Source organism: Argopecten irradians, chromosome 1, assembly GCF_041381155.1.
Source record: "Argopecten irradians isolate NY chromosome 1, Ai_NY, whole genome shotgun sequence".
Lineage (NCBI taxonomy): Eukaryota > Metazoa > Mollusca > Bivalvia > Pectinida > Pectinidae > Argopecten > Argopecten irradians.
Window position 1 is genome coordinate 53,047,375 of NC_091134.1, and position 22,896 is coordinate 53,070,270.

General features: G+C 32.8%; 1 protein-coding gene and 1 non-coding gene across 2 annotated transcripts; one reads left to right on the forward strand and one right to left on the reverse strand.

Annotated features, from left to right (window-relative positions):
- Positions 1-1,168: 1,168 nt before the first annotated feature.
- Positions 1,169-15,561, reverse strand: LOC138332972 (uncharacterized). Its single transcript, XM_069281059.1, has 9 exons — positions 15,199-15,561; positions 14,843-14,913; positions 14,413-14,659; positions 13,449-13,554; positions 12,924-13,126; positions 12,212-12,335; positions 8,512-9,577; positions 7,920-8,093; positions 1,169-7,497 (listed from the first exon to the last, which is right to left on the reverse strand). The coding sequence occupies exons 1-9, from the start codon at positions 15,243-15,245 to the stop codon at positions 7,340-7,342; spliced, it is 2,196 nt and encodes a 731-aa protein (XP_069137160.1). The 5' UTR covers positions 15,246-15,561; the 3' UTR covers positions 1,169-7,339.
- A 223-nt stretch (positions 15,562-15,784) lies between these two features.
- Positions 15,785-15,867, forward strand: Trnal-uaa (transfer RNA leucine (anticodon UAA)). The gene has a single exon. It is a non-coding gene; the product is annotated as a tRNA-Leu (tRNA).
- The last annotated feature ends 7,029 nt before the right edge of the window (positions 15,868-22,896 follow it).

The window sequence follows — 22,896 nt, forward strand, 5'->3', positions numbered from 1 at the left end:
CTGCTAAGTCATCAGTAGGTATTCTAGTTGACTTTACAGTCTTGTATTTTCTGCTAAGTCATCAGTAGGTATTCTAGTTGACTTTACAGTCTTGTATTTTCTGCTAAGTCATCAGTAGGTATTCTAGTTGACTTTACAGCCTTGTATTTTCTGCTAAGTCATCAGTAGGTATTCTAGTTGACTTTACAGTCTTGTATTTTCTGCTAAGTCATCAGTAGGTATTCTAGTTGACTTTACAGTCTTGTATTTTCTGCTAAGTCATCAGTAGGTATTCTAGTTGACTTTACAGCTTGTATCTTGTATTTTCTGCTTAGTCTTGTAATGTCTGCTAAGTCATCAGTAGGTATTCTAGTTGACTTTACAGCCTTGTATTTTCTGCTTAGTCATCAGTAGGTATTCTAGTTGACTTTACAGTCTTGTAATGTCTGCTAAGTCATCAGTAGGTATTCTAGTTGACTTTACAGCCTTGTATTTTCTGCTTAGTCATCAGTAGGTATTCTAGTTGACTTTACAGTCTTATATTTTCTGCTAAGTCATCAGTAGGTATTCTAGTTAACTTTACAGTCTTGTATTTTCTGCTAAGTCATCAGTAGGTATTCTAGTTGACTTTACAGTCTTGTATTTTCTGCTAAGTCATCAGTAGGTATTCTAGTTGACTTTACAGTCTTGTATTTTCTGCTAAGTCATCAGTAGGTATTCTAGTTGACTTTACAGTCTTGTATTTTCTGCTAAGTCATCAGTAGGTATTCTAGTTGACTTTACAGTCTTGTATTTTCTGCTAAGTCATCAGTAGGTATTCTAGTTGATGTTTTCTGCTAAGTCATCAGTATGTATTCTAGTTGACTTTACAGTCATGTATTTTCTGCTAAGTCATCAGTAGGTATTCTAGTTGACTTTACAGCCTTGTATTTTCTGCTAAGTCATCAGTAGGTATTCTAGTTGACTTTACAGCCTTGTATTTTCTGCTAAGTCATCAGTAGGTATTCTAGTTGACTTTACAGCCTTGTGTTTTCTGCTAAGTCATCAGTAGGTATTCTAGTTGTTGTTATTTCCAGGGCACATCAACCATTGAGTCATCTGTAAATCAGAGGAGTTGGGAATTTCGGATACTTGATTTACCATATTAACCCAATGAAAAGGTAAGCTTAACGAAAAATATGAAGCTGCCGATTGTTGTGGTTGTTTATTCTGATAAACAAGAATACATGATGGTACAAGATAATTATTTTATTGTCATAGGAATGCTCCTGATCTGTAGGAATTAGGTTAGACGGAAACACCTGATTTATGTACAAAACAATAAAAAATCTGTATCATATTTCAAGGCATTATCACAATTTAAAAATAAAAAATTCATCAGTTGATATTTTATCTCCATACATTTTATATTATATTTTTTTAAGATTGTTTTATAAACTCAAGAGTAATATTTCTTGCTTTACTTTGTTTGGCGTAAAAAAGACAATACAATTTAAACAAAATTAATTCACAAAAAATGTTTAACCACTTAAATTTTATGCTTTTTCGTGTAAAACACTGGGACCATAAAAAATCTCCAAAAACAACAGAATCATTATCAGCATCTGTTCACAAAGGCAGATAATTTTATCTCCTTCCAGGGTAGATAACTCTGTATCATGACCAAGTGTTTCGACCAGAGGATTCTTTCTGAATTGTCCAGGTCCCTAGCTATGGACGTTACCATATGTATGAGCAAAGGGTAGTTAATTGAAGACTACATGCATTATTAAACTGATAATTTTGTTGAATACAATGTATAATTAAGATGATTTATATACTTAACTACCTGTTTCTACTGAAATTTACAAAAAAACAAAGATGCAGAAATTGACTATTTACTACTAAATAGCATATTCATGTAGGTGGAAGGTTGCCAAGTACATAGCCTTCTAATAACTTGTATCAAAATACAAAGCTATCTGCTAGTGAGACACAATATTAACTGTTTCACCATTAGATTGTGTTGATTTCCCCTACATTGATAATGTTACACTCCAAAACCAAATGACAGAATCATTCATATACAAGGGCAGATAACTTTGTGTTCTTAACAAGGGTAGATAACTCTACATCATGAATGTGATTCTACCACAGTAACTTTCCTTCATAGCCCTCTTTAAGTACTTAGGCCAAATGGATTTGCACTCTTCTACTATGAGAAGTCTTCACCTCATAGACAGAAGATATTCCAGAAGTAGACGAGGGCAAGTCAAGTTAGACTCCTGAGTGAAAAGAAGGGAAGTAACTCTGATAGATAAGTATTGACCAAGGGTAGATCTGCATTCTATATAAGCTGCAATATATAGTTAGGAATATATATGTCAGAATAAATTGATATACCCTGAAGTATAATAGGTAGCCACTACATAATTTGGACGGATTTAAACAATAAATTAATATAAACATGAAATATAATTATACACAATCATAATAACATGACATCACCTTTAGTTTATAGGCACACATTCCCTACACAATATCAATTACAAATGTAATATTTCTGCTGATAATTAATTGCAAATCTTTTTATAGCACAAAATCCTAAGGGATTTAAAAATATACTCCCTTTGATGATAGGACAATGATTTAATTTTTCAGTGAATTTCATACATTACACGCGCCTGAGTCTTTCATCATTTATGAAGTTTAAGTCTGTTATACTCAGCATTACAAATGAACGACAAATATGCTAACTTATTACACGAGCAAAATTTTTTTTACATCACAAAATGTCATAGATATTGATCTGTTCAAAGCAATGATCTACAATGATCAACTTTATGAAGTGAATTTAAAAAACATTGCAATAATATATATTACAATTTATCATGTTCTGTAGATAAATATGCATGCCAAGTAGGTATAAATGTAAATTGAATGAACATTTAAAAATATTTTGCAAAGTGTATAAAAGGGAGTTCATAGTAATCTGGTACAATCTTGTATACCCATCCCACAATGAAAGGCTTCTTGTCTAGAATTAATGTCACTGTATCGTAAGGTATGACTGATTATACAAGCATTAAGAACATAATCTACCGGGTAATACTAGAAATACCTGTAAGACATTTAAAATGTCATCTCCATACGAGCTCCAAACAGACTGAAGGATAGGATGGACATGTGTGTGTCCTCTCCCCACAACAAACATGAATGGAAATCACATGACATGCTCTCCCCACCATAAACATGAATGGAAATCATGTGACAGGCTCCCCCCACCACAAACATGAATGGAAATCATGTGACACGTTCTCCCCACAACAAACATGAATGGAAGTCATGTGACATGTTCTCCCCACCATAAACATGAATGGAAATCATGTGACACGTTCTCCCCACAATAAACATGAATGGAAATCATGTGACATGCTCTCCCCACCATTAACATGAATGGAAATCATGTGACATGCTTAGTGTCTGGGCTTAACGTACACCAGAACCCATAGAAATGTACAGTATGCAGCATAGCGAGACTTAGTGACAATCAATCAAATTAAAATGATTGGAAAAAACTCCCATTCCTAAAAAAAACCATCTCAATTTCCTGAGTAATAAGAACACAATAATCAACTTGTTTTTTGTGAAGTCAAGACAATGTAACACCAAACAGTCGACAACACCACAATACCATAACAGCTGATGGAACAGTGAAACTATCAGATCATGAGTATATCAGAAGACTAAGGAAGCAATAATGTTGGATAAACGATTCACCTTCGTTCCACAGTTAAAGGTACTGTACTCCTGCATCATTAAAAGCAAAGTACAGAGATAAGTTTAAAACAGTTTGTCACTCTTGTATCTCATACAATTCAACATTACATAACACTCATTTTGATTCTGTTTCTGATTTTCAGACACAATGCTGTGAAACGCTAAATAAACAACACATATAAACGTAATTAGAAACTTCTTTTCATAAAACAATATTTGACTACATGTACTTTACTTAATAATATTTATGAATAATACGTAATTAATAATGCAACATTGCACAAATTCAACTAAAAATTTTGGTTATAACTGCAATAACGTAAAACATGAAATGTTAAGGGTTAAAACGGTAGAATCTCAAGAGACTTAAAAGTCCATAGGGATATTTCAACAAACAGACTAACAAATATTTCACAAACACAGAGAAAATACAATTACCATTATACTTAATATTGATATCAGCACTAAAACTACAATAAGGAAAGAATGAAAACGTCACACAAACAACAATTGGCAGCATTAGTTTCAGATCAACTACAGTATATATACTGTAAATCTTCGTTAAATGTATGATAATTTGTTAACTGATAAAAAGACCTTCCAGGTCTTCTGACCAACTGTAACTTTAGATTAACGTTACGGCAGAATTAACATAAACATAAACAAAGATCATTATTTCATAGTCAATTTTGTTGTCAATTGTGTGACTAAACATCCAGATTTGTTTTTTTTATTATATACTGTGTGCATAAAAATAATTATACTGTAAAAGTGGGTGGTTATTTTTGAGATTTCCGTCAGTAACTATATGCAACGGGGTTATTTTCACAATCTAATGATATTCGCGTAAATTATAAGAAAACGTTAGTTTCCTCTCTTGATTCCTGTATGGCCTTAGATTCTTACAGACTGTGGACTGTATGAATGTATGAAAATCTGAATACATATCATTATATCATAGAGTTCAGGCTACCAATAATTAAAGCAAATTTTCTGACCAATTCATCCCATGTTTATACACATACCTACCATGCAGCGACCCGTGAAGAACTGACTGCAGGTCTAATTGCATGTATAAGATTTATGATTGATGGGGAAGGTGTAATTATCAGTCTTTTGTTCAAAAAGTTTCAAGATAATATCCGTATATATCTTGTTTATTTGCCAATGCAAGTCATCGTATAACGGCCGAGATTAACTCTAGCTAACAAAAACAATTGTTTTATAAACACTTACACTCCAAATGGATAAATCCTTTTTTCAAAGTTAAAATTTGTTCCTATATGTCATTAAATAAGGGTTTGATTAAAAATACCTGTAGAATAAATCGGAAGGTGTTACTAATCCGCCTTCATGATTAAATTTTATTGTAAAGTTTACAAAATTTTACGCATGGGGTAAATTTTCACGATCGAATGAACTTCGCGTAATTAGCATAAATTTCCCTGTTTACAGTAAGATAATTGTTCACTCAAAGACACTAGCTTACTATTTATAGACAACAGTATAGGCAAATTAGCCATTGATCTAAATAATTGTACATACCACATGTACATGTCAAAATCTACTGTATTTGTTTGTGACAATGATCTCTACAAAAAGCAGCAGAATTACGTTTGGAAATGTGTTTTTCATTAAAAGTGTCAAAGTAATGGATGGATTCACAGCAAATACTGGAACAAGCTTTTCATGATATAAATATAAATTGATACCAGATATATATTTTGCACACAAAAATTCTATAACTGTAAATACATGTATATTTCTCTTGCTTAAATGATATACAAAGAAATCTTAAATAGGAAACATAGCCACATAGATCTACAATATAATATACATACACTGTGTCCTCGTGGTACGTAATTGCGTGAGATTTGGCACCTGTATTGTAGAAATACACTGACTTTACATACAGCAGAAATAAAGAGGATTAAAATTGGCACCTGTTCCAAAGACATAATAGGACCATGTTTATTTATGTTAAAAAAACCAACTAAACAAATGAGCATAACAAAAAACAATGATGCACAATGCACTTCTCAGTACAAAATGAAATTACTTAATTGCCACTAAGGGAGTACAAATGTAATATGTACTAAAGTATATGACTACCTTTCAGACAATGGACAATAACACTCTTGTCAACCTTCATTTTTCTTATCTATGGTATTTAGAAAAGTTATAGATTTTAAAAAGATAATTAAAAAGTTCATTTCCACAACCTATGATATAAAATACTGGTAAATTAGTTTATGGAGCAATTCTTGACTGCATTTAATCATTATGCTTCAATTTAGTTGAGATATTGATCAAAGTTCGAACCAAGTATGGCCATCTGGGGCATCTTGAATTAATTTGTTTGTTTGTGGTTCTATTAACAGCAAGGATCATTTTAGGGTGTGCAAGGTTTAGGAGGTGATGGAAAGCTGGAGTACCTAGAGTAAAATCACCACCTTTTGTCAGTATATGGCAAGTGCCCCACGTGGGATTCCAATAAGAAGGGCTATCGGTATTATGCCAAACACGTGAACCACACAGCCATCAGAGGTGGTCACTAAGGAACTTGTTATTGTTAGTATCTCTCTTTTTAATTTCCATCTCTCTGTCTGTTCTTCACCTTTTTACATATATTTATGATTGGTTTTCTCCTAAACCCACTGGCGTTGGTCAAGTTGATGTGTCTCAGATACAAAGATTAGGCTAAGCCATCTAATTAACTCAGGTCTCAGTGTGATTGTGTAAATTTTACTTTTTGGTCTATAACTTATAAATTATGCCTGAACCTAATAATCAAAAACTTTAACTTGGCACAATATTAGTTTCAAGGAAGTATTTTTTCAGTCTTGTTTTTCTAATTCAAGGATGAATGTTAAGACTGAAAGAAACACACCAGGAAAAACCAAGAAAACAATCTCATTCAAATCTTACAATTGGCAACACAAAATTCTCAATATCATCACAAAAATAGTTTGGATGATCTAGACAAAAAAAATCAAGCACTCTTCTACAATCTTACTAACAAACTGTTCCTAAGCTAAAACCTTACTCTGAAATGATCTGAGTATTGACTTGGACAAACTTGTATAGCATCAATATGCACATCTCTCATATATACAGCTACTGCCTGGAATGAGGGATTTCAACTCTTTATACCTGTAGTATTTTGTGATAACTGACATTCTATCAAACATGTGGTACAATTCTATAATACATTATTTTTCCTCAACATTGATACATCATATTACTAAAATCATTCTATTCTTACTCTCAAAATCTCTTTCACAGATTAAGCAGAATAATCTCAAACTCTATTCAGTGTTTACAAACCCATTAATCTAATACGAGACTCAAGCTTAGATCTTTAATTAATTCACCACATGCCTACCGGTAAGTCTTATGTATCTAAGCTTCACTCACTGACTTAAATCCATTTACATGACAATCTGCTATGATTTTAATTATTGAAATCCAGCCTATGATTCAAAAATCGATTAGCAAACAAAGACCTATGTCCAGCATGATTTCAAAATGATGGCATCACTTATAATATTAGTATCTAGTTTTTTGAAATTTCTGGTTTCAAGAATAGTTTACAACAACTTTAATACACGATGTCATCTTCATCATCCATGTTTGGTTTGGAGCGTCTCATCATCCTGAATTTATTGTAGGTCCTGTCGTCATCTGAAGGACTCTCGGAAACATCATCGGACAAGTCCTCGGCTAGACCCCAGTTTGTCCTGGAGATGTGCACAGGAGCTAACAAACAGTACAAAAAGCAAGTGAAAGGAGTTTTCTTTTACATATTGTATAATTACAATGTTAAAGTGATTAAGACAGGTAAACTTTGAGTATAAAATTCAGCATATTTTGTATAGAGAAGATATTAATCAATTCCATAGGATTCACATCAGGCATAGCTAACACCCTAATATTCTGTTCATGTATACACAATAGTTATGATGATGGAAATGTAAGGGGAGATAACTTAAGTTTTTAACCGGAACAAATTCATTATACCGGGTAGATAGCAATTCCTAAATTAGGTCATCTTCGCAATACTATTGTAAAAAAGAATTCATAGTCATTTATAAAATGGCCTTGACCTGACCTTTGGCCATTTAACCTTGATCAAAGACCTTTGTCATGCAACCAGATATAGAGCATTATGTTAAACTTACAACTCGATCCCTCATCAGCTTTTGTCCTTTTCGGGGACATTGTCCAAGAGAAATCACGCTTTTTGGTATCTGGAACGTCTTCATCAGATTGGTCTGAAGGGAATGTTTTGTTCTTCCTTACTGTATAGGGCTGCTTCTTTTTCAGACGGCGAACAGGTGTGCTATTTTCATCATCTGTCAAAAAAAATCACCTTATTAATAAATATTTTCATTAGCAGTTTTATCTTTCGTTTTACCAAATGACTAAGAATCAAGTTCTACAATGTAAGGGAAGTGATATGATTAAACATCCTCAAACATGACAGAAGTCACAGATATCGAACCGCCAATCAATGTATTATAGAAACTATACATAATGTGATATCAAGTCAAGAAGAGGCAGAGGATGCATGTCTCGTTTGGAATTAAAGTATGAATTGTTAGGTAAAAAGGGTTTGATGACTAGTTTTCTTGAATATGCTTACGGCATGCTTTTTGAGTAAAGTATCTTATATTGTAATAATAGCTAACCTCATAATATTCTGATAACTCCTGTCTTATATTTCTGTAGTGCCTACTTATCTCTACAGCTATTATTTATAGTAACACATACCTCCCCCATCCAAGGAAGACACATTATATAATCCACGTTTTGGTACCACTTTCTCCCTCTCATCACTTTCATTGGTTTCGTCTGGGTCAACAACAGTCCTCGTAAATTCCTGGGAGTTTTTGTTCTTTCCCTTCTTTTTTCCTTTCTTCTTCTGTGGAACTGATGCATCTGAATCTGTGGCCAAATCACCATTTCTATAATTACCATTGTAGAGAGAATCATGTGCACCAAACCTTGATCTGAGTGGGGCACCAGTTGAGTCCTCCCCAAACCTAGATCCTAGTCCCCTGTAATTGCCGTAGAGGTTGTCTCGCTTACCAAATCTTGAGTCTGCACCATTATTATAAAGTGAATCATCATGGTTTTCATCTCTTGAACTTTTAATTTTACCGTTTGAAGAATCTTCATGTCTATCATGTTGCGAAAATGTTAAATTGTCATAGCCAGCGACAATTTGCCTGCTTCCATAAGTCCTTTTAGCACGCAAACTACCAGCATCATTCTCTTCTTCATCATCATCCTCGTCCTTAAAACTATTACCTCTAGATGAGAAACTAATTTTCGACAATGAGCCAATTGATTTTTTGTAATGATCCTCAGTTTCATCCTCTATCTCCTCTACAGCCCGAAGTTTCTTCTTCTTAGATTTCTTTTTCTTGGAATTTCCTATTGTTTCATCCATGAACTTTGCTCCGAGAGGTCGTTGAAGGGGAGGTAACCTTGGTGTGAGTTTGTGACCACGAGGATGTATATCTATATCACTGTCTCCATTTTCATCATCCATTTGCGAGCCTAAATGAGTTTGTTTCAACCTATTTCTTTTTTCACTATACTTGTCGTAACTACTATCTACAGCGGCGCCGTTGGACAAACCAAAGTGTCTTGGCGAGCGGTAGGATCGTCTGACAGTTAAATCATCAGAATCAACATCATCAGAATCGTCGTCCTTTTCACTTGGCTCCTTTTTCCTTGATCGTCTTCCTTTTCCAGTATCTTTATGAAATTCCTCTAATCCATCTATTGGGGCTAAATCAAGAGAGTTTCCCTTCAACTCTGCAGATCGTTTCTACAACAGAAACAATATGTAAATTACTCACAGGCTTAAATTAGTGTTTTACGATTTATATCTATAATATTGATACAGTAATAGTATTCTACATTATGATTACAACAAGAGCAATATATCATTGATTTTCATTTTTTTTTCCATTTAGTCTAAGAAACAATTTCATACTAATTATCAGACTATTTTCCATAAAATAGAACCATTAATGTACATTGGTTTAATGTTGGCAAACCGAATATGAAGTCTTTGATAACAAAGAAGACAAATTTCAATGTAATTCATGAGTAGTCTTTAAAATATGCGTTTTTACACATTTTTGTGCCATATCCATTGGTGTCTAGACAAGCTAGCAATACCAACACTAATAGAATCTTACATGGGTCTGTGAAGTGGACAGGGATATCTCAACCCGAGTGAAAGATTTTGGCCGGTCAACCCGAGGCTTGCCGAGGGTTGACGGCCAAAATCTTTCACTCGGGTTGAGATATCCCTGTCCACTTTACAGACCCATGTAAGATTCTTTTTCTCCTATACTTAGAAGAAAAAATGATGAAATTCCACTTGGTTTCCAGCTTTTTCATCACGCCATGATCGCAAGAACTTCGTTATGCGTAAAAATTGTTGACGTCATCTACAATGCGCGCCGCAGTTACGCCGCATGTATTGATGACGTCACGTTATTGTCTGGCGCGTGTGAGCTGTCTTAAACCCCACTGTGTAAGATAGAGATATCTTTTCCCTAGCAACCACGGGATATCCCTGTGAAGTATGGGAGAAATCAATATCCTGTCTCCACATGCTACTATGGAGTCCAACCTCAGCTACTAAAGGCCAAATTTGAACTACATCTGGCCATGTTTATGTAGATACCTTGCCATCCAAAGTCCTGTTTAGCCTGAAACCAGTCATGTTCAGGTATATATCTTGCTGTAAAAGGTCAAGTTTTGACTATAGTAAAAAATTATTGACTTTTTAATGATATATATTTTTCCAGTGAATATATGGTTTCAGGTTTCTATATTTGTCACCTTTAATAGTCTACCACCAGGGGGGAAACAACTTGTATCTTAAGACTCTAATAGTTGTAAAAAAATGTATGCAATTTGATTCATGGAGTTTTTAAAGCATCATAAAGAATTGAAGTGTATGTGCACTATATTAATATGTAAAACATTTGAAAACTAAGGTATTTAAACTAAACATGAAACCTAACTTTTTTGCTTGTTTTCAAGCAAATCATTTCTTAAGACTTTATTCAATTTGAAAAAAAAATCATAATTGAGAAAGTGATGAGCTCATTCTTAATGAATTCAAAAAACAGGAAGGGATTGTGGCTAAAGTAAAGTATGGTACTGAATCAAGTGTAGCACACAACTCAATAGTAGTTATAAGAAACACAGTTAAAAACTTCAACACAGACTAACAGTGTCATCAACAAATGATTGAAACATGTGGTAGAATATCTACAGTTGATTGGTCTATGCTTCGTAGGCTTCATTAATAGCATTGTTAATGACACCACCACAGTAGATTTTCTTCATTAGTAAAATCATTCAACTCAAAACAAAATATAATTTCCCAAGCCAGGCCTTTCAAAAAGGGAATTATTTCATTAATGTTAAAGTAGAAAATGCGTTTTCAATTGTCATATTCAAAATTGCCAAATAGAAATTGCTAATATTCAGCATGGAAATTTATCCTTTGGATTCCATAGAATTTAAAATTTTTTTTTCATTAATTCAATAATTGCAATAACTTTTAGTACTGTCATATAATAATATACATGTATTCATTTTTCTCAGTTAATTAAGCTTAACCCATTCATCCCTCTGATTTCATAATGCACTGTTCCAGCTTTTGAATTGGAGAATCCAATAGCGTGTTCAAGCGTTGAACTACTTTGTAATATACAAGGCCTAGCTTGTTTCTATAGTAAACAATGTTGTATATAATGGCACAACTCCCACACAGTGCTTTACCATTTATATCCTTGGCTGAAAATTGGTAAATCATTGTATTAAAATCAAATATTATAAATTCCATTTAATTTCAATTTTCTAGTTTGAACTAAAAATAATCCAATAGTCAGAATTCCATGACAACAAATTATTATAAATGACTGTGCAAGAGTTGTTTTTCCAAGATGTGAAGGACATCAATCCAAATCTGTGATTAATTTCTCTATTTATTTACAATACACAATTTATCCCAGAATGGAAGTAAATATAGGCATACTTTAAAACATTTCAAACAAATTACATGTACTACATTGAATCACTTTTATTGTTTCTACAGATGTTTCTTATTTAAAATGGTGTCTTTCCCTTGTGTGACCCATGAAAAATCTTCTATACACACCTATACTATATATACATGTAGTAATATTGATTCAACATACATGTAATAAATTTTTGTTTTAAGTCAAAATTTCATATTTACTAGCCATTTTGATTTTCAGTGAACCTCTCTATATCATCCACCAATTCAATCTCTCATACAATAACTAAATAAGATTTAGTATCGATACTACCATCAGACTATTTAGTATCTACAGGACACAGTTATGTAACATCCACGCCAGACATGCTGTTTTACTGTAGGACATGTAATCACAACCTCCATCACCAAACTCACCTTGGCTTTGAGTTTGTGAGGATCAACTCGTTTGAATGGATCGCCTGTATCAAAATCATCGTCTTCATCATCCACGGGTTCTTCTATTCCAAGCCTTTTTCTTTCTGCTTTCTCTGCTTTCTCTCTAATTACAATCAATTAAATAAACACATTAATCACTAAATAACATTCAATCCACAATTGTATGAATCGGTCATTTTATATTGTAAGGTAAAATTGTTCATAAATGAGGTCTCCTATAACTTTGGTGCTAAACTTTTATGTACTATACAGATCGGTTTAATATATCTTCAGAAAAAAAGATTTTGGAAACACATCATACAGACAATTGTAAACAGAGAAAGTGATAAAATGTATGATTGAAATATTCTAATTCACATGCTTTGTATACAAGGCATAAAATAAAACATTGTTTGTTTCCCCTTTTCTATTTACCAACCCAAAACATCCCTATCCAAAATGTTTTATTGGCATTTTCCATACCAAAAATATTTTAAGCTTTTTGATAATAATTAAAAAGTTTTGTTTAAAAAGGATTAAGGATCTGACAAAGGAAAACCTATATCAATAATAGTCTGTATTGTATTTTGGTGTATTTCTTATTGAATAATTAACTCATTAATTTCTAAAGAATCGCAATAAACTTATTTCAGTCTTAGACCTAGAGAGGGTGTCAAAGGCAATAGAAATAGCATGAATTTGGTATCAGTACCTCTCTTCCCTTATTTTGCGGACACGTTCACGACGAAGAGCCTTCTCCTCTTCGTCTCGTGCACGCTGCACCTCCATGTCATGGTTCACTCGTTCCGAGTATCGGTCCCAGTTGTGTTCAATAATACCACACAACCACTTCAACCCCTCCTTCAGACTGGGGTCACTTTTTTTACCTGTGCCTTTTACTGCAGATGTGGATTCCTGTGAAAAGCAATCAGTGATTAATGTTACAAGATAGACAATAAGATTACTGATACATTTTCAAGGGCAGTATCACTGCGTAGTAAGTAAAATGATTATTATACTGCATCGTGGAGTGGGGTATTTGTTTGACTTATTGCTAATATACTAATCATTCAATCAATGTATTGAGATATTAGACTGAAATGGGGGCAACTCAACATAAAGACAAAGTTAAAACTAACAATGTTTTTGTTTGAGAATTATTGTTAATGAATTGGATATACAGATTGTTTATATACTGTAGCATGTCCATTCTTTTCTAGATCTGTATTTTACTTACAATCCTGGAGGGACACTTGTGTTTGTTGACTTGATCTTCCAGGTGAATCTTATCACATACATCTATAGACTCCATGGCATTCTCAAGGTCAGTTTTGTTAGCCAATCTGTTAACATGAAACAAGGTTTACCATAATTATTCAATTAATCTAATGACCATTAATTTTCAGTGGTTACCAAGTAAGCTTTGGTTGAAGAAGTCCTTTTAAATGATACATATACTAAGTGCTTCATTGCTTGAAACAAATAAAACAGATTTGAACTTCTACAAATACATTAAAGATCAAATAGGAGTCACTATGACTGCAAGATAAGGGTCAAAGAAGTAATATCAACAGGATTTTCCAGATGACGCGGGATCTCATCAAACGTATTTCTGTAGGATAGGAATTACTTCAAATGGTAAATATGAGACAAAGAAGTAATTCCAACCGATAAAACAAATTGTCAAATTTTCATGGTGATCTGCCCCTTTATCAAGACACACAAAACAAACATGGTTACATAATATGATGCGAACAGTAATAGGGGACAATGAAATTAGACAAATATTCAACAGCACAATGGAGCGCAATTAACCTTACGGCAAGTGGCAGTGTAAAATGTATGACTGCAAGATAGTTATACATTTTATAGCATTTGAATACATTTCTTATTTATATCTACATAGTAGCCATTGTAAGAAATAGTTTATTTATATTTACAAAGAATCCCAATGGTCTTATAATTTTATATAGGGTAACCTATGTATGAGGTTGTCTCCCTTACATCAATACCTTCACACTGTCCATAAGGGAGATATTTTTTTAAAGTGAAATATGACCATTAAACCATTTTATCTATTGCTATAACAAGTACCTTTGAGTTAAAAACATTGATGTGAAATCTTTACACATATAAAATGTGGCATTTTTAATCATCAGCAAGAAAATATCAAACTCAATCATTTTTAAAATTCAACTTACAAGAGGAGCGGCTTTCCAGATACATTTGGGTGGTCAAGTAGAGTTTTAAGATTGTCTCGAATCTCTGGCATCCTGTCGGAGGCTGTTGAATCCACCACATATATGATACCATAGACTTCACTGAAGTAATGTGTCCAAATGCTTCGTACATTTTTACCTCCACCAATATCATATAGTGTCAACTCAAACTTATTAAAAGTTAAGGACTCTGTGTTGAAGCCAACTGTTGGGGCTACATCTAATGTTTCTGAAATACCAGAACATTCTTTATTATTTTTTCTGCATGGAATATGTTCATTAATATTTTTTTTTAAATTACATTGTAATTAGTTTACTGATAACCTTACATAAACGGAAGCCATTGTCATTCACAATGTAAAAAATCTGAAACAAGAAATTATCCTGTGCAATTTGTTTAAATCATACTTACCTCCAATCAGAGCTTTGGTTATAGTTGTTTTACCTGCTCCATCAATTCCTAAAATGGCCAAGGTAATTTTCCTGCAAATAATTTTTTTGTGTTTATCAAGAATAGACAATTACATGTTCTTAGTGATTTTTTTTACTAATTCTGTAATATGCTTATTTAGATAAAAAGATATTAAATAATCCTATATTTAAATATTTATTGGTATAAAAAAACCTAGACACATACACAGTGTTTCAGTCGATTGGCGGAATCTCTCCTGTCTGTTTTTTTTTAAATTTTGATTCAACTTATCAGCAGGCAATCTTTATACATTCTTTCGATCATTTCCTTTTATAACTTTTGTTTAAAATACTTACTTTTTGGGCTCTCCACGGCCTCTTATACAAGAACAGGCGTTCCCCATAATATACCGTAAATTAATGGATGAAATGACAATGGTCGATCATCCGTGTGTCGTGGGCAACAGACAACACATTTTTGTTGATAAATAGATGGATATAAACAGGTGCTTCTGATCAGTTGCTATGTACTTTCAGAAAATATTTAGAAATGATCAACATATAAAGAACATGTATCATCCCATGTGACAATGTTTAGGAATATAGTTCGTTTCACAATTAAGTTAAGGCCATGGCTTTGCTTCAATCTCCTTTTCTGTCAGAATCTTCTATCACGGGAAACACCTGTGTCAGCCATGTTGGCAACCGGGTTGTTTACCCAAGTTGCGTCACTACAATACGAAAACTACTTCCGGATCAAGATATAGGTTGTATTTATGATAGATTGTGACAAATTAATCACTTATTTACAAATTAAATTATTAAAGTTAAGTAAGTAATAAAAAATATAACTTAGAAAAGTAGCAAGCGTTGAAATAAATCACAAAGTCATTCAAGATGTATCCCAGTTCTTTATATGTTTAGGCTACACATTCCGACATGAAGTACCGTGGCCGAGTGGTTAAGGCGTTGGACTTAAGTTCCAATGGAGCTCTCTCCGCGTGGGTTCGAACCCCACCGGTACTAGTATTTTTCATTTTTTAAATCAAAAATTGTATTTTTGTACTTGCTCTTGCTTCTTTCTATTCGAAAATTTGTGAATTCATAATACCATATATATAATCTTTGATTTTAATGACTTCACAGCTAAAATTATTGAAAATTTACAGAAATTTTCTTCAGACAACAGGGGAAACTATACATCTGAAGTTTGAGACAGATCCCTTCAGTACTTTCTGAGAAATAGCAGTAACAAACATCAAACACCAAAATCCAAGATGGCTGCATGGCAGCCATATTATTTTTCTGATCAGTCTGAAAATTAGTATGACACTCCTTGGGTCCTAGAGGATTATAACCTACACATGAATCTGTTATAGCAAAATAGCGGTAACAAGTAACAAGTATATAATGTTTACGGATGGACGACGGCCCACAGACAAAAAGGCGATTTGAATAGTCTTATCAAAAATTGATTACTTATACAATGTAAGTTACCTAACAAAAATCAACAATTATTTTACTCTACAATTATAACATTTAGTGTATTGTTTTGCCTACATCCCACTTTCCAAAATAAGTCCAATTGACAATAGACAAATAAGATCAATATCCATCCATAACATTGATCCCATCCATAAATGAATTAGTCTTAGTAAGATCAGATTTAAATAAACTCGTCAAAAAGTACACTCTAACACTCAAAATTGGACCAAAAGAATAGGTATTGACCAAGTTGCACCACATTTGGACATAAGGACCCAGCCCCTACCCTACCATGCAAAATAGATGTCAATATGGTGTTGATGGAGTAAGAAAATAACGAAGAGGACTTTTAATGTCAATGCAAGCAATCCTTAAAGATGCTCCACCGACAGAGCATAAACAATACTCATTATTTGAACAATAATTGGCATTTAATCGTGCATATATGCGTCTTATTAACACAAAAATAATAAAAAACAAGGACATAGTCATTCAGATCCCCCGCCAATGGAGATATCAAAGCTGAATTAAGTTTGATTGTGGAGACTTATGTGTATGAAAAAAAAACAGGAAAAAGGAAGTTAAGCTAAAGAAAGATGGAGTATAATTCAAGTAGAGCGGGGCTGCAATTGTTGAATCATGTATACAGCCTTGACATTTATATTAGACTATATACACAAAGATGGGTGGAGTTTTGCAAAGTAACAGTTACCATTTACCATGATATTTTCAGCAATGTTTCCATGGTAACGGAAAAAGTGCAAAAAATGAAAACCTAAAAATAGCAAAAGGTACTGCTAGACCATAAAAAGAATGTGTCTATGAAGTTTCATGGAAATATCTCTGCTGGTTTTAGAGTTATGCTCCGGAAATGAACCTGCTACAAAAATATAATATTTTCAGCAATGTTTCTATGGTTACAGAAAAATGCACAAAAGGTGAAAACCTAAAAATAGCAAAAGGCACTACTAGACCATAAGAACAATGTGTCTATGAAGTTTCATGGAAATATCTCTGCTGGTTTTAGAGTTGTGCTCCGGAAACGATTCTTACACCAAAATCTGCCATTTTCAGCAATGTTTCCATGGTTACAGAAAAAAAGTACAAAAAGTGAAAACCTTAAAATAGAAAAGACACTACTAGACCATAAGACTAATGTGCCTATGGAGTTCCGTGCATATATCTCAACCGGTTTTCCAGTTATGCTGCGGAAACGAACCTGCTACAAAAATATGATATTTTCAGCAATGTTTCCATGGTTACGGAAAAAGTGCAAAAATTGAAAACTTAAAAATAGCAAAAGGCACTACTAGACCATAAGAACAATGTGTCTATAAAGTTTCATGAAAATATCTCTGCTGGTTATAGAGTTGTGCTCCGGAAACGATTCTTACATCAAAATCTGCCATTTTCAGCAATTTTTCCATGGTAACAGAAAAAAGTACAAAAAGTGAAAACCTTAAAATAGCAAAAGGCACTACTAGACCATAAGACCAATGTGTCTATGAAGTTTCGTGGAAATATCTCTTCTGGTTTTAGAGTTATGCTCCGGAAACGAACCTGGTACAAAAATATGATATTTCAGCAATGTTTCCATGCTTACGGAAAAAATGCAAAAAATGAAAACCTAAAAATAGCAAAAGGCACTACTAGACCATAAGACCAATGTGAGTATGAAGTTTCATGGCAATATCTCTACCGGTTTTAGAGTTATGCTCCGGAAACCATTCGTACGGACGGACGGACGGAACCCATTTGTATATCCCCTGCCAACTTCGTTGGGCGGGGGATTATAATTTATTTTGCTTTTATTGCATGCACAATCAGTACTTCATTCCATACAGGACATAGTGCCGAGGAATTTTTTCGGGATGCAATTAATTATTTCTAATATTTTCAGTTTGAAGTAAAATTAGAAGCTGAAACTTTTTCAATGGTGGTAATTATGGTGTAAAGTATGTAACTTTTGTAACTGAAGAAAAATAATAATTCGTCTGCTCCTGTTTTTGATAGAGAACAAATACCATTTGTCAGCGGTGGAGTATCGTAAACAAACAATAGTACCAGTCAAGATAATTAACAAAGCTACTTTGTGGATGAATTGGGCCCCACTAGGATGACACAAGATCAATTCACAATGAATGCAGATGAATGGATGTTAGATGCCATGTTGTACCTATTTTCAAGAGTACAAGCAGCAGTTGGATAATTAGTCTCTCTCATGAACCAATATCACAAGATCAGAATCCTCAGATAAACAATATTGTTTGAGTAGCAGGGGATCAAGTGGATGTAATTCTGCTTGATTTTTCTAAAGCATTTATCAAGGTGCCCCACCAGCAATTACTTATACACTAGTTGGATCTAGAACTATGGGATTAGAGGGAATACTTGTGTGATGTTGGATCAAGGATATCCTGATCGAGTGTGTCAATCTTAAAGAGCAAGCAGTCTCTAGATATTTTTAAAATACCTTAAAATTTGGTGTGATAATTTTTGTCTTCAAGTCATATTTGATTCTAAGTTTTTAACAGGGGGAGATAACCTAGTGGTATTCTTATCAACAACTCAAGGTCTGGTAACCAGTACATCACCAAACTAGATCAAACCACCTCCAAAAACAGTTCTGCAGGGTAGATATCCCCCTTTAGCATCTATTGAGGTTGTCCGTCCTGCTAGAATATAAAATATCCAACAGGCAACCATTCAACATCAAATTATTGTAAACCTGTTGATCCATCTTGCTCAGATAGATGTCAATTCTACATCAGATTGAATTCATTTTGAAAATATTCAAAAAGGAAATAAAAAACAAAGATGTTCATATACCACAGTTTATTTTTAATCATATCACAAAAAAAAGAACTTCCTGCAAAATGAAAAAGACAAAAATAATGAAATCCCCCTCCCTGAAAAATTGCCTGCAAGAACCTAGCTAGCAATGACACCATGATCTTAGAAAGTCTTCATTTTAATCACCTCCATGATTTTTGCTGCAGGAAAACTACCAAAAAATGTTCATGTCTCATACAAAACCATGAAATAACTCCAGCATTCATTACACTCTCTTGAAATATTTTTTTATGAGATTGGAATCTGCTATATATCTTCTTGGTTTAAAAATGAAAAACAAATACATGTACAGAGGACTGTACTGTACTGTAGTAATTAGCTAGAGAAAGCTAATTTCCCATTATATAGTATGTCTGAAGATTTTATGAAAATTCTGAGGTATCTTTCTGTTACAACTGATTTCCTCAGTTAAGGCATTCAAATATCAAAACCTACATTATAAAAGAGTTTTACAGCATGAAATACACAATTACGAAAAATTGTGAAACTTAAACATAATTCAACCAAAACATCAGTGTTACAATACAGTATCTGTAACATTTTTATATTATACAATTAAACTAGCTCTATATACTGACTGGACGGAGAATGGACATACATGCAAGATGTAAAAAAATCATATGCAACAGACACAATCATATATCGTACATGAAAAATTAATATTAATACAATACAAGTATATATTTGGTACCAAGTATGTTAGCTTCAAATATCTATTAAACCTATTTTTATACAAAACATATCTCTAGTTCAATGTATACATATATCAACAGGACCTGATTTATTAAGTAGCTCAACATATTTCTACTTTTAGTGAAATGTTTCTCTATATCAAATTTCATCAGCATTCTTATACTACATGTGATCACATGAATCATACACATTTTCTGGTAATTAGAATCAACAAACTACATCTTCAGAAATTTTTTATTTTAACACATCCAATGATTATAAGATTCCCTTTTTTAAAACTTAAGCATTTTTTAATTTTTTTTTTGATTTAAAAGAGTACCACCTTTGTTCTTAGTGACTAAGTGACCATGGCGATCAAGTATTAGGTAGTTAATGTTTGTATTGACAAAGTGACCACAGTGGTCAAGTACTAATTAAGGTTCTCCTTCATATACACCTCAACTATTGGGTAAGAATTCAAGACATACCATATGTGTTACAGTTATCCTACAGTCTACCATAACTCTGACCTTTCTTCACTAAACCCAACCTATCCTTCAATGGACATAGCTGCACTGCATAAAGCATAATGAACTACCCCAGTAATTCATCCAATACCCTGTAGTAAGAATTAAGTATGATGTGTTAGCCTTTAGGATATACAAAGTAGGATTTTGCAAGTTGCATAAGGTATCTGCAATATCATCATTGAATATTATAATTTGAAAATCCAAAACAATGAGAAGGAAATTAATTTCACAGTCAGACAGACAACACCTATAATGTTCAAACATGCATCATATATCACAGCTTCATCAAGGCAAGAGTACTGATATTTGTAGTAACATCTACCTATATATATACAGATAAGCTTGATTAAAAAAGGGTGGATATTTTATTAACATGTTTCTCATTTAATCTCATGCTTTGACTAAAGCCCGATTTTAAATTCAGGTTATTTGTTATGTTTGAAACTAAGACAAAGTTTAGACTTTTTTTGGTGACAAGTTTGATATATATTTTGTGCTTCCGAGTATTTTCAGGACTACATGTGCAGTCCAACAGTGCTGTCTGTTACTATGGTAACTAACACATACATGATATGACCTTTACAGATACCTTTACAGGTAGGTAAGGTCAGGTTTTTTTATCATTTCCAAGTAACTATTACATTTCAATTTCATCATATCAAACATTTACAATCAATCAATCAGATTAAAAACAATTGGCACATCTATTTTTTTTTAAATTTTCTTTTCTCCCAAACAATTAAATGGATACCCACAAAGCACTAAATTCAGATTCAAAAGTATTAAGGAATAAATAAACTGTTTTAATGAAGAAATAAACACTAAAACAGTACTTTCATTAAAAGTATTTAAATAAGAAAAGAACATGAACATTTTTAAGATTTACTTCATGAACCATGACCATATTCAAGCTTGAATAATAATATTGCATACACTGAATGTTAGTATATATCTTATCACAAGCGGTAATCATTCTTAAACTTCCTAGGTCCTTAATGACCAAATCAAAGATCAAATGCCAAGATACCTATGTTGAAATCTTTACTACCAGAACCATACTTAGAGATTACTGAACATACTATATTTTATACTTTAATATAGGATTGTATGGCATTCTAGAAAAACATTATGGCTGCATATGTACCTATAGAGCCATATTTTTTTGTCAATGATTTTAATAAAGTGCTTTGTATGTCAACAGCAATGCTTTGTGAGGTAGTGAAAATGAATATGGCAAGTTGCATAGGGACCAAGTAGATAACCAAATCTTTTTGTTATACAGAGTTGCCTCCTCCTGATAGAAGGTTTTGATTGCTACAATCATTTTTTTGTCAGAGTAGAGTCCAATATATCAGAGAAAATGACATTATTTATCACATAAAGTATTGGTATACGGTAACAATATTTTATCTGCTACCAAGGGTAGACAACTCTTAATGACATAGAGGTCCAATGGCAATTAGATTTTCTATACATACTAGTGCTTTGGTTTTTGCATGATTATCTTGATATTAAACTTATTCAAAATATATGTTGACAAATCAGTTCAAAAGTTGTCTAAATACAAGAGTACATTTATACATGTACACAAAATGACATGCATATATGTGATATATACATTTACAGTTCTAGCTGAAGTTCAAACTTTTTAACAGGATTTAAAGTAAACATATCAACCGGTACTTACATACATTCTTTCATTCCCTTACATAAAAAAGAACAAACAGATTTAAAAAAAAAAAAAGAATCTGGACAATGTTTTTTTTGTGAAAAGTCATTATAATATAACAATAAAATATACCTGGATGCTTTTTCTTTGATATGATAACTCTTTGATTTGATACAAAAAAGAAAACTTCAAGCATGATATGAAATGTCATAATTTTTCATATGAATATTGGCAGTCTCTTTATCATATGAATAAATATATAAATAGGCACAAAGAAAAATAACATAAAAGGACAAAGTGTATAGAACTCAACTTCAAACCCAAACGTTTCCAGGAGAACATTTAACATATCACAGATGCGTAGCTGTCAATATTATCAAATTTTTCTATGCAACGAAGAATAGACAATGTACATCAATTTTATGGATGCCAAACTCACATTTTTATTCAAAAATAATGACTGTGATTTACAAACACATGAAAATTTATTTGGAAAATAATTCATGTCTAATTTTCAACCTCATAACTTTTTCATAATGGGATGGGGGTGGTGGAGGGAGTGGTACAGGAATTTAAGATCAAGTAATGGGGATGGACGAGTGTTTAAAGCATACCAATTTGGAATGTGATTTTGAAGTAAATACCTACAGAAATATCTTTATTTCCAAGCATTTACTGTCATGAAAGGCATAGAGAAAATGAAATATAAATAAGAAAAAAATATCACCTATATCAACGATTATCTTCCTTAAATCATTATCAGTTCCAATGAAGTAAATCTAAGTGTATATGGATAAAAAGTAACACATTAAGCTTTATAAGGGAGACAAAGTGAATGATGACTAG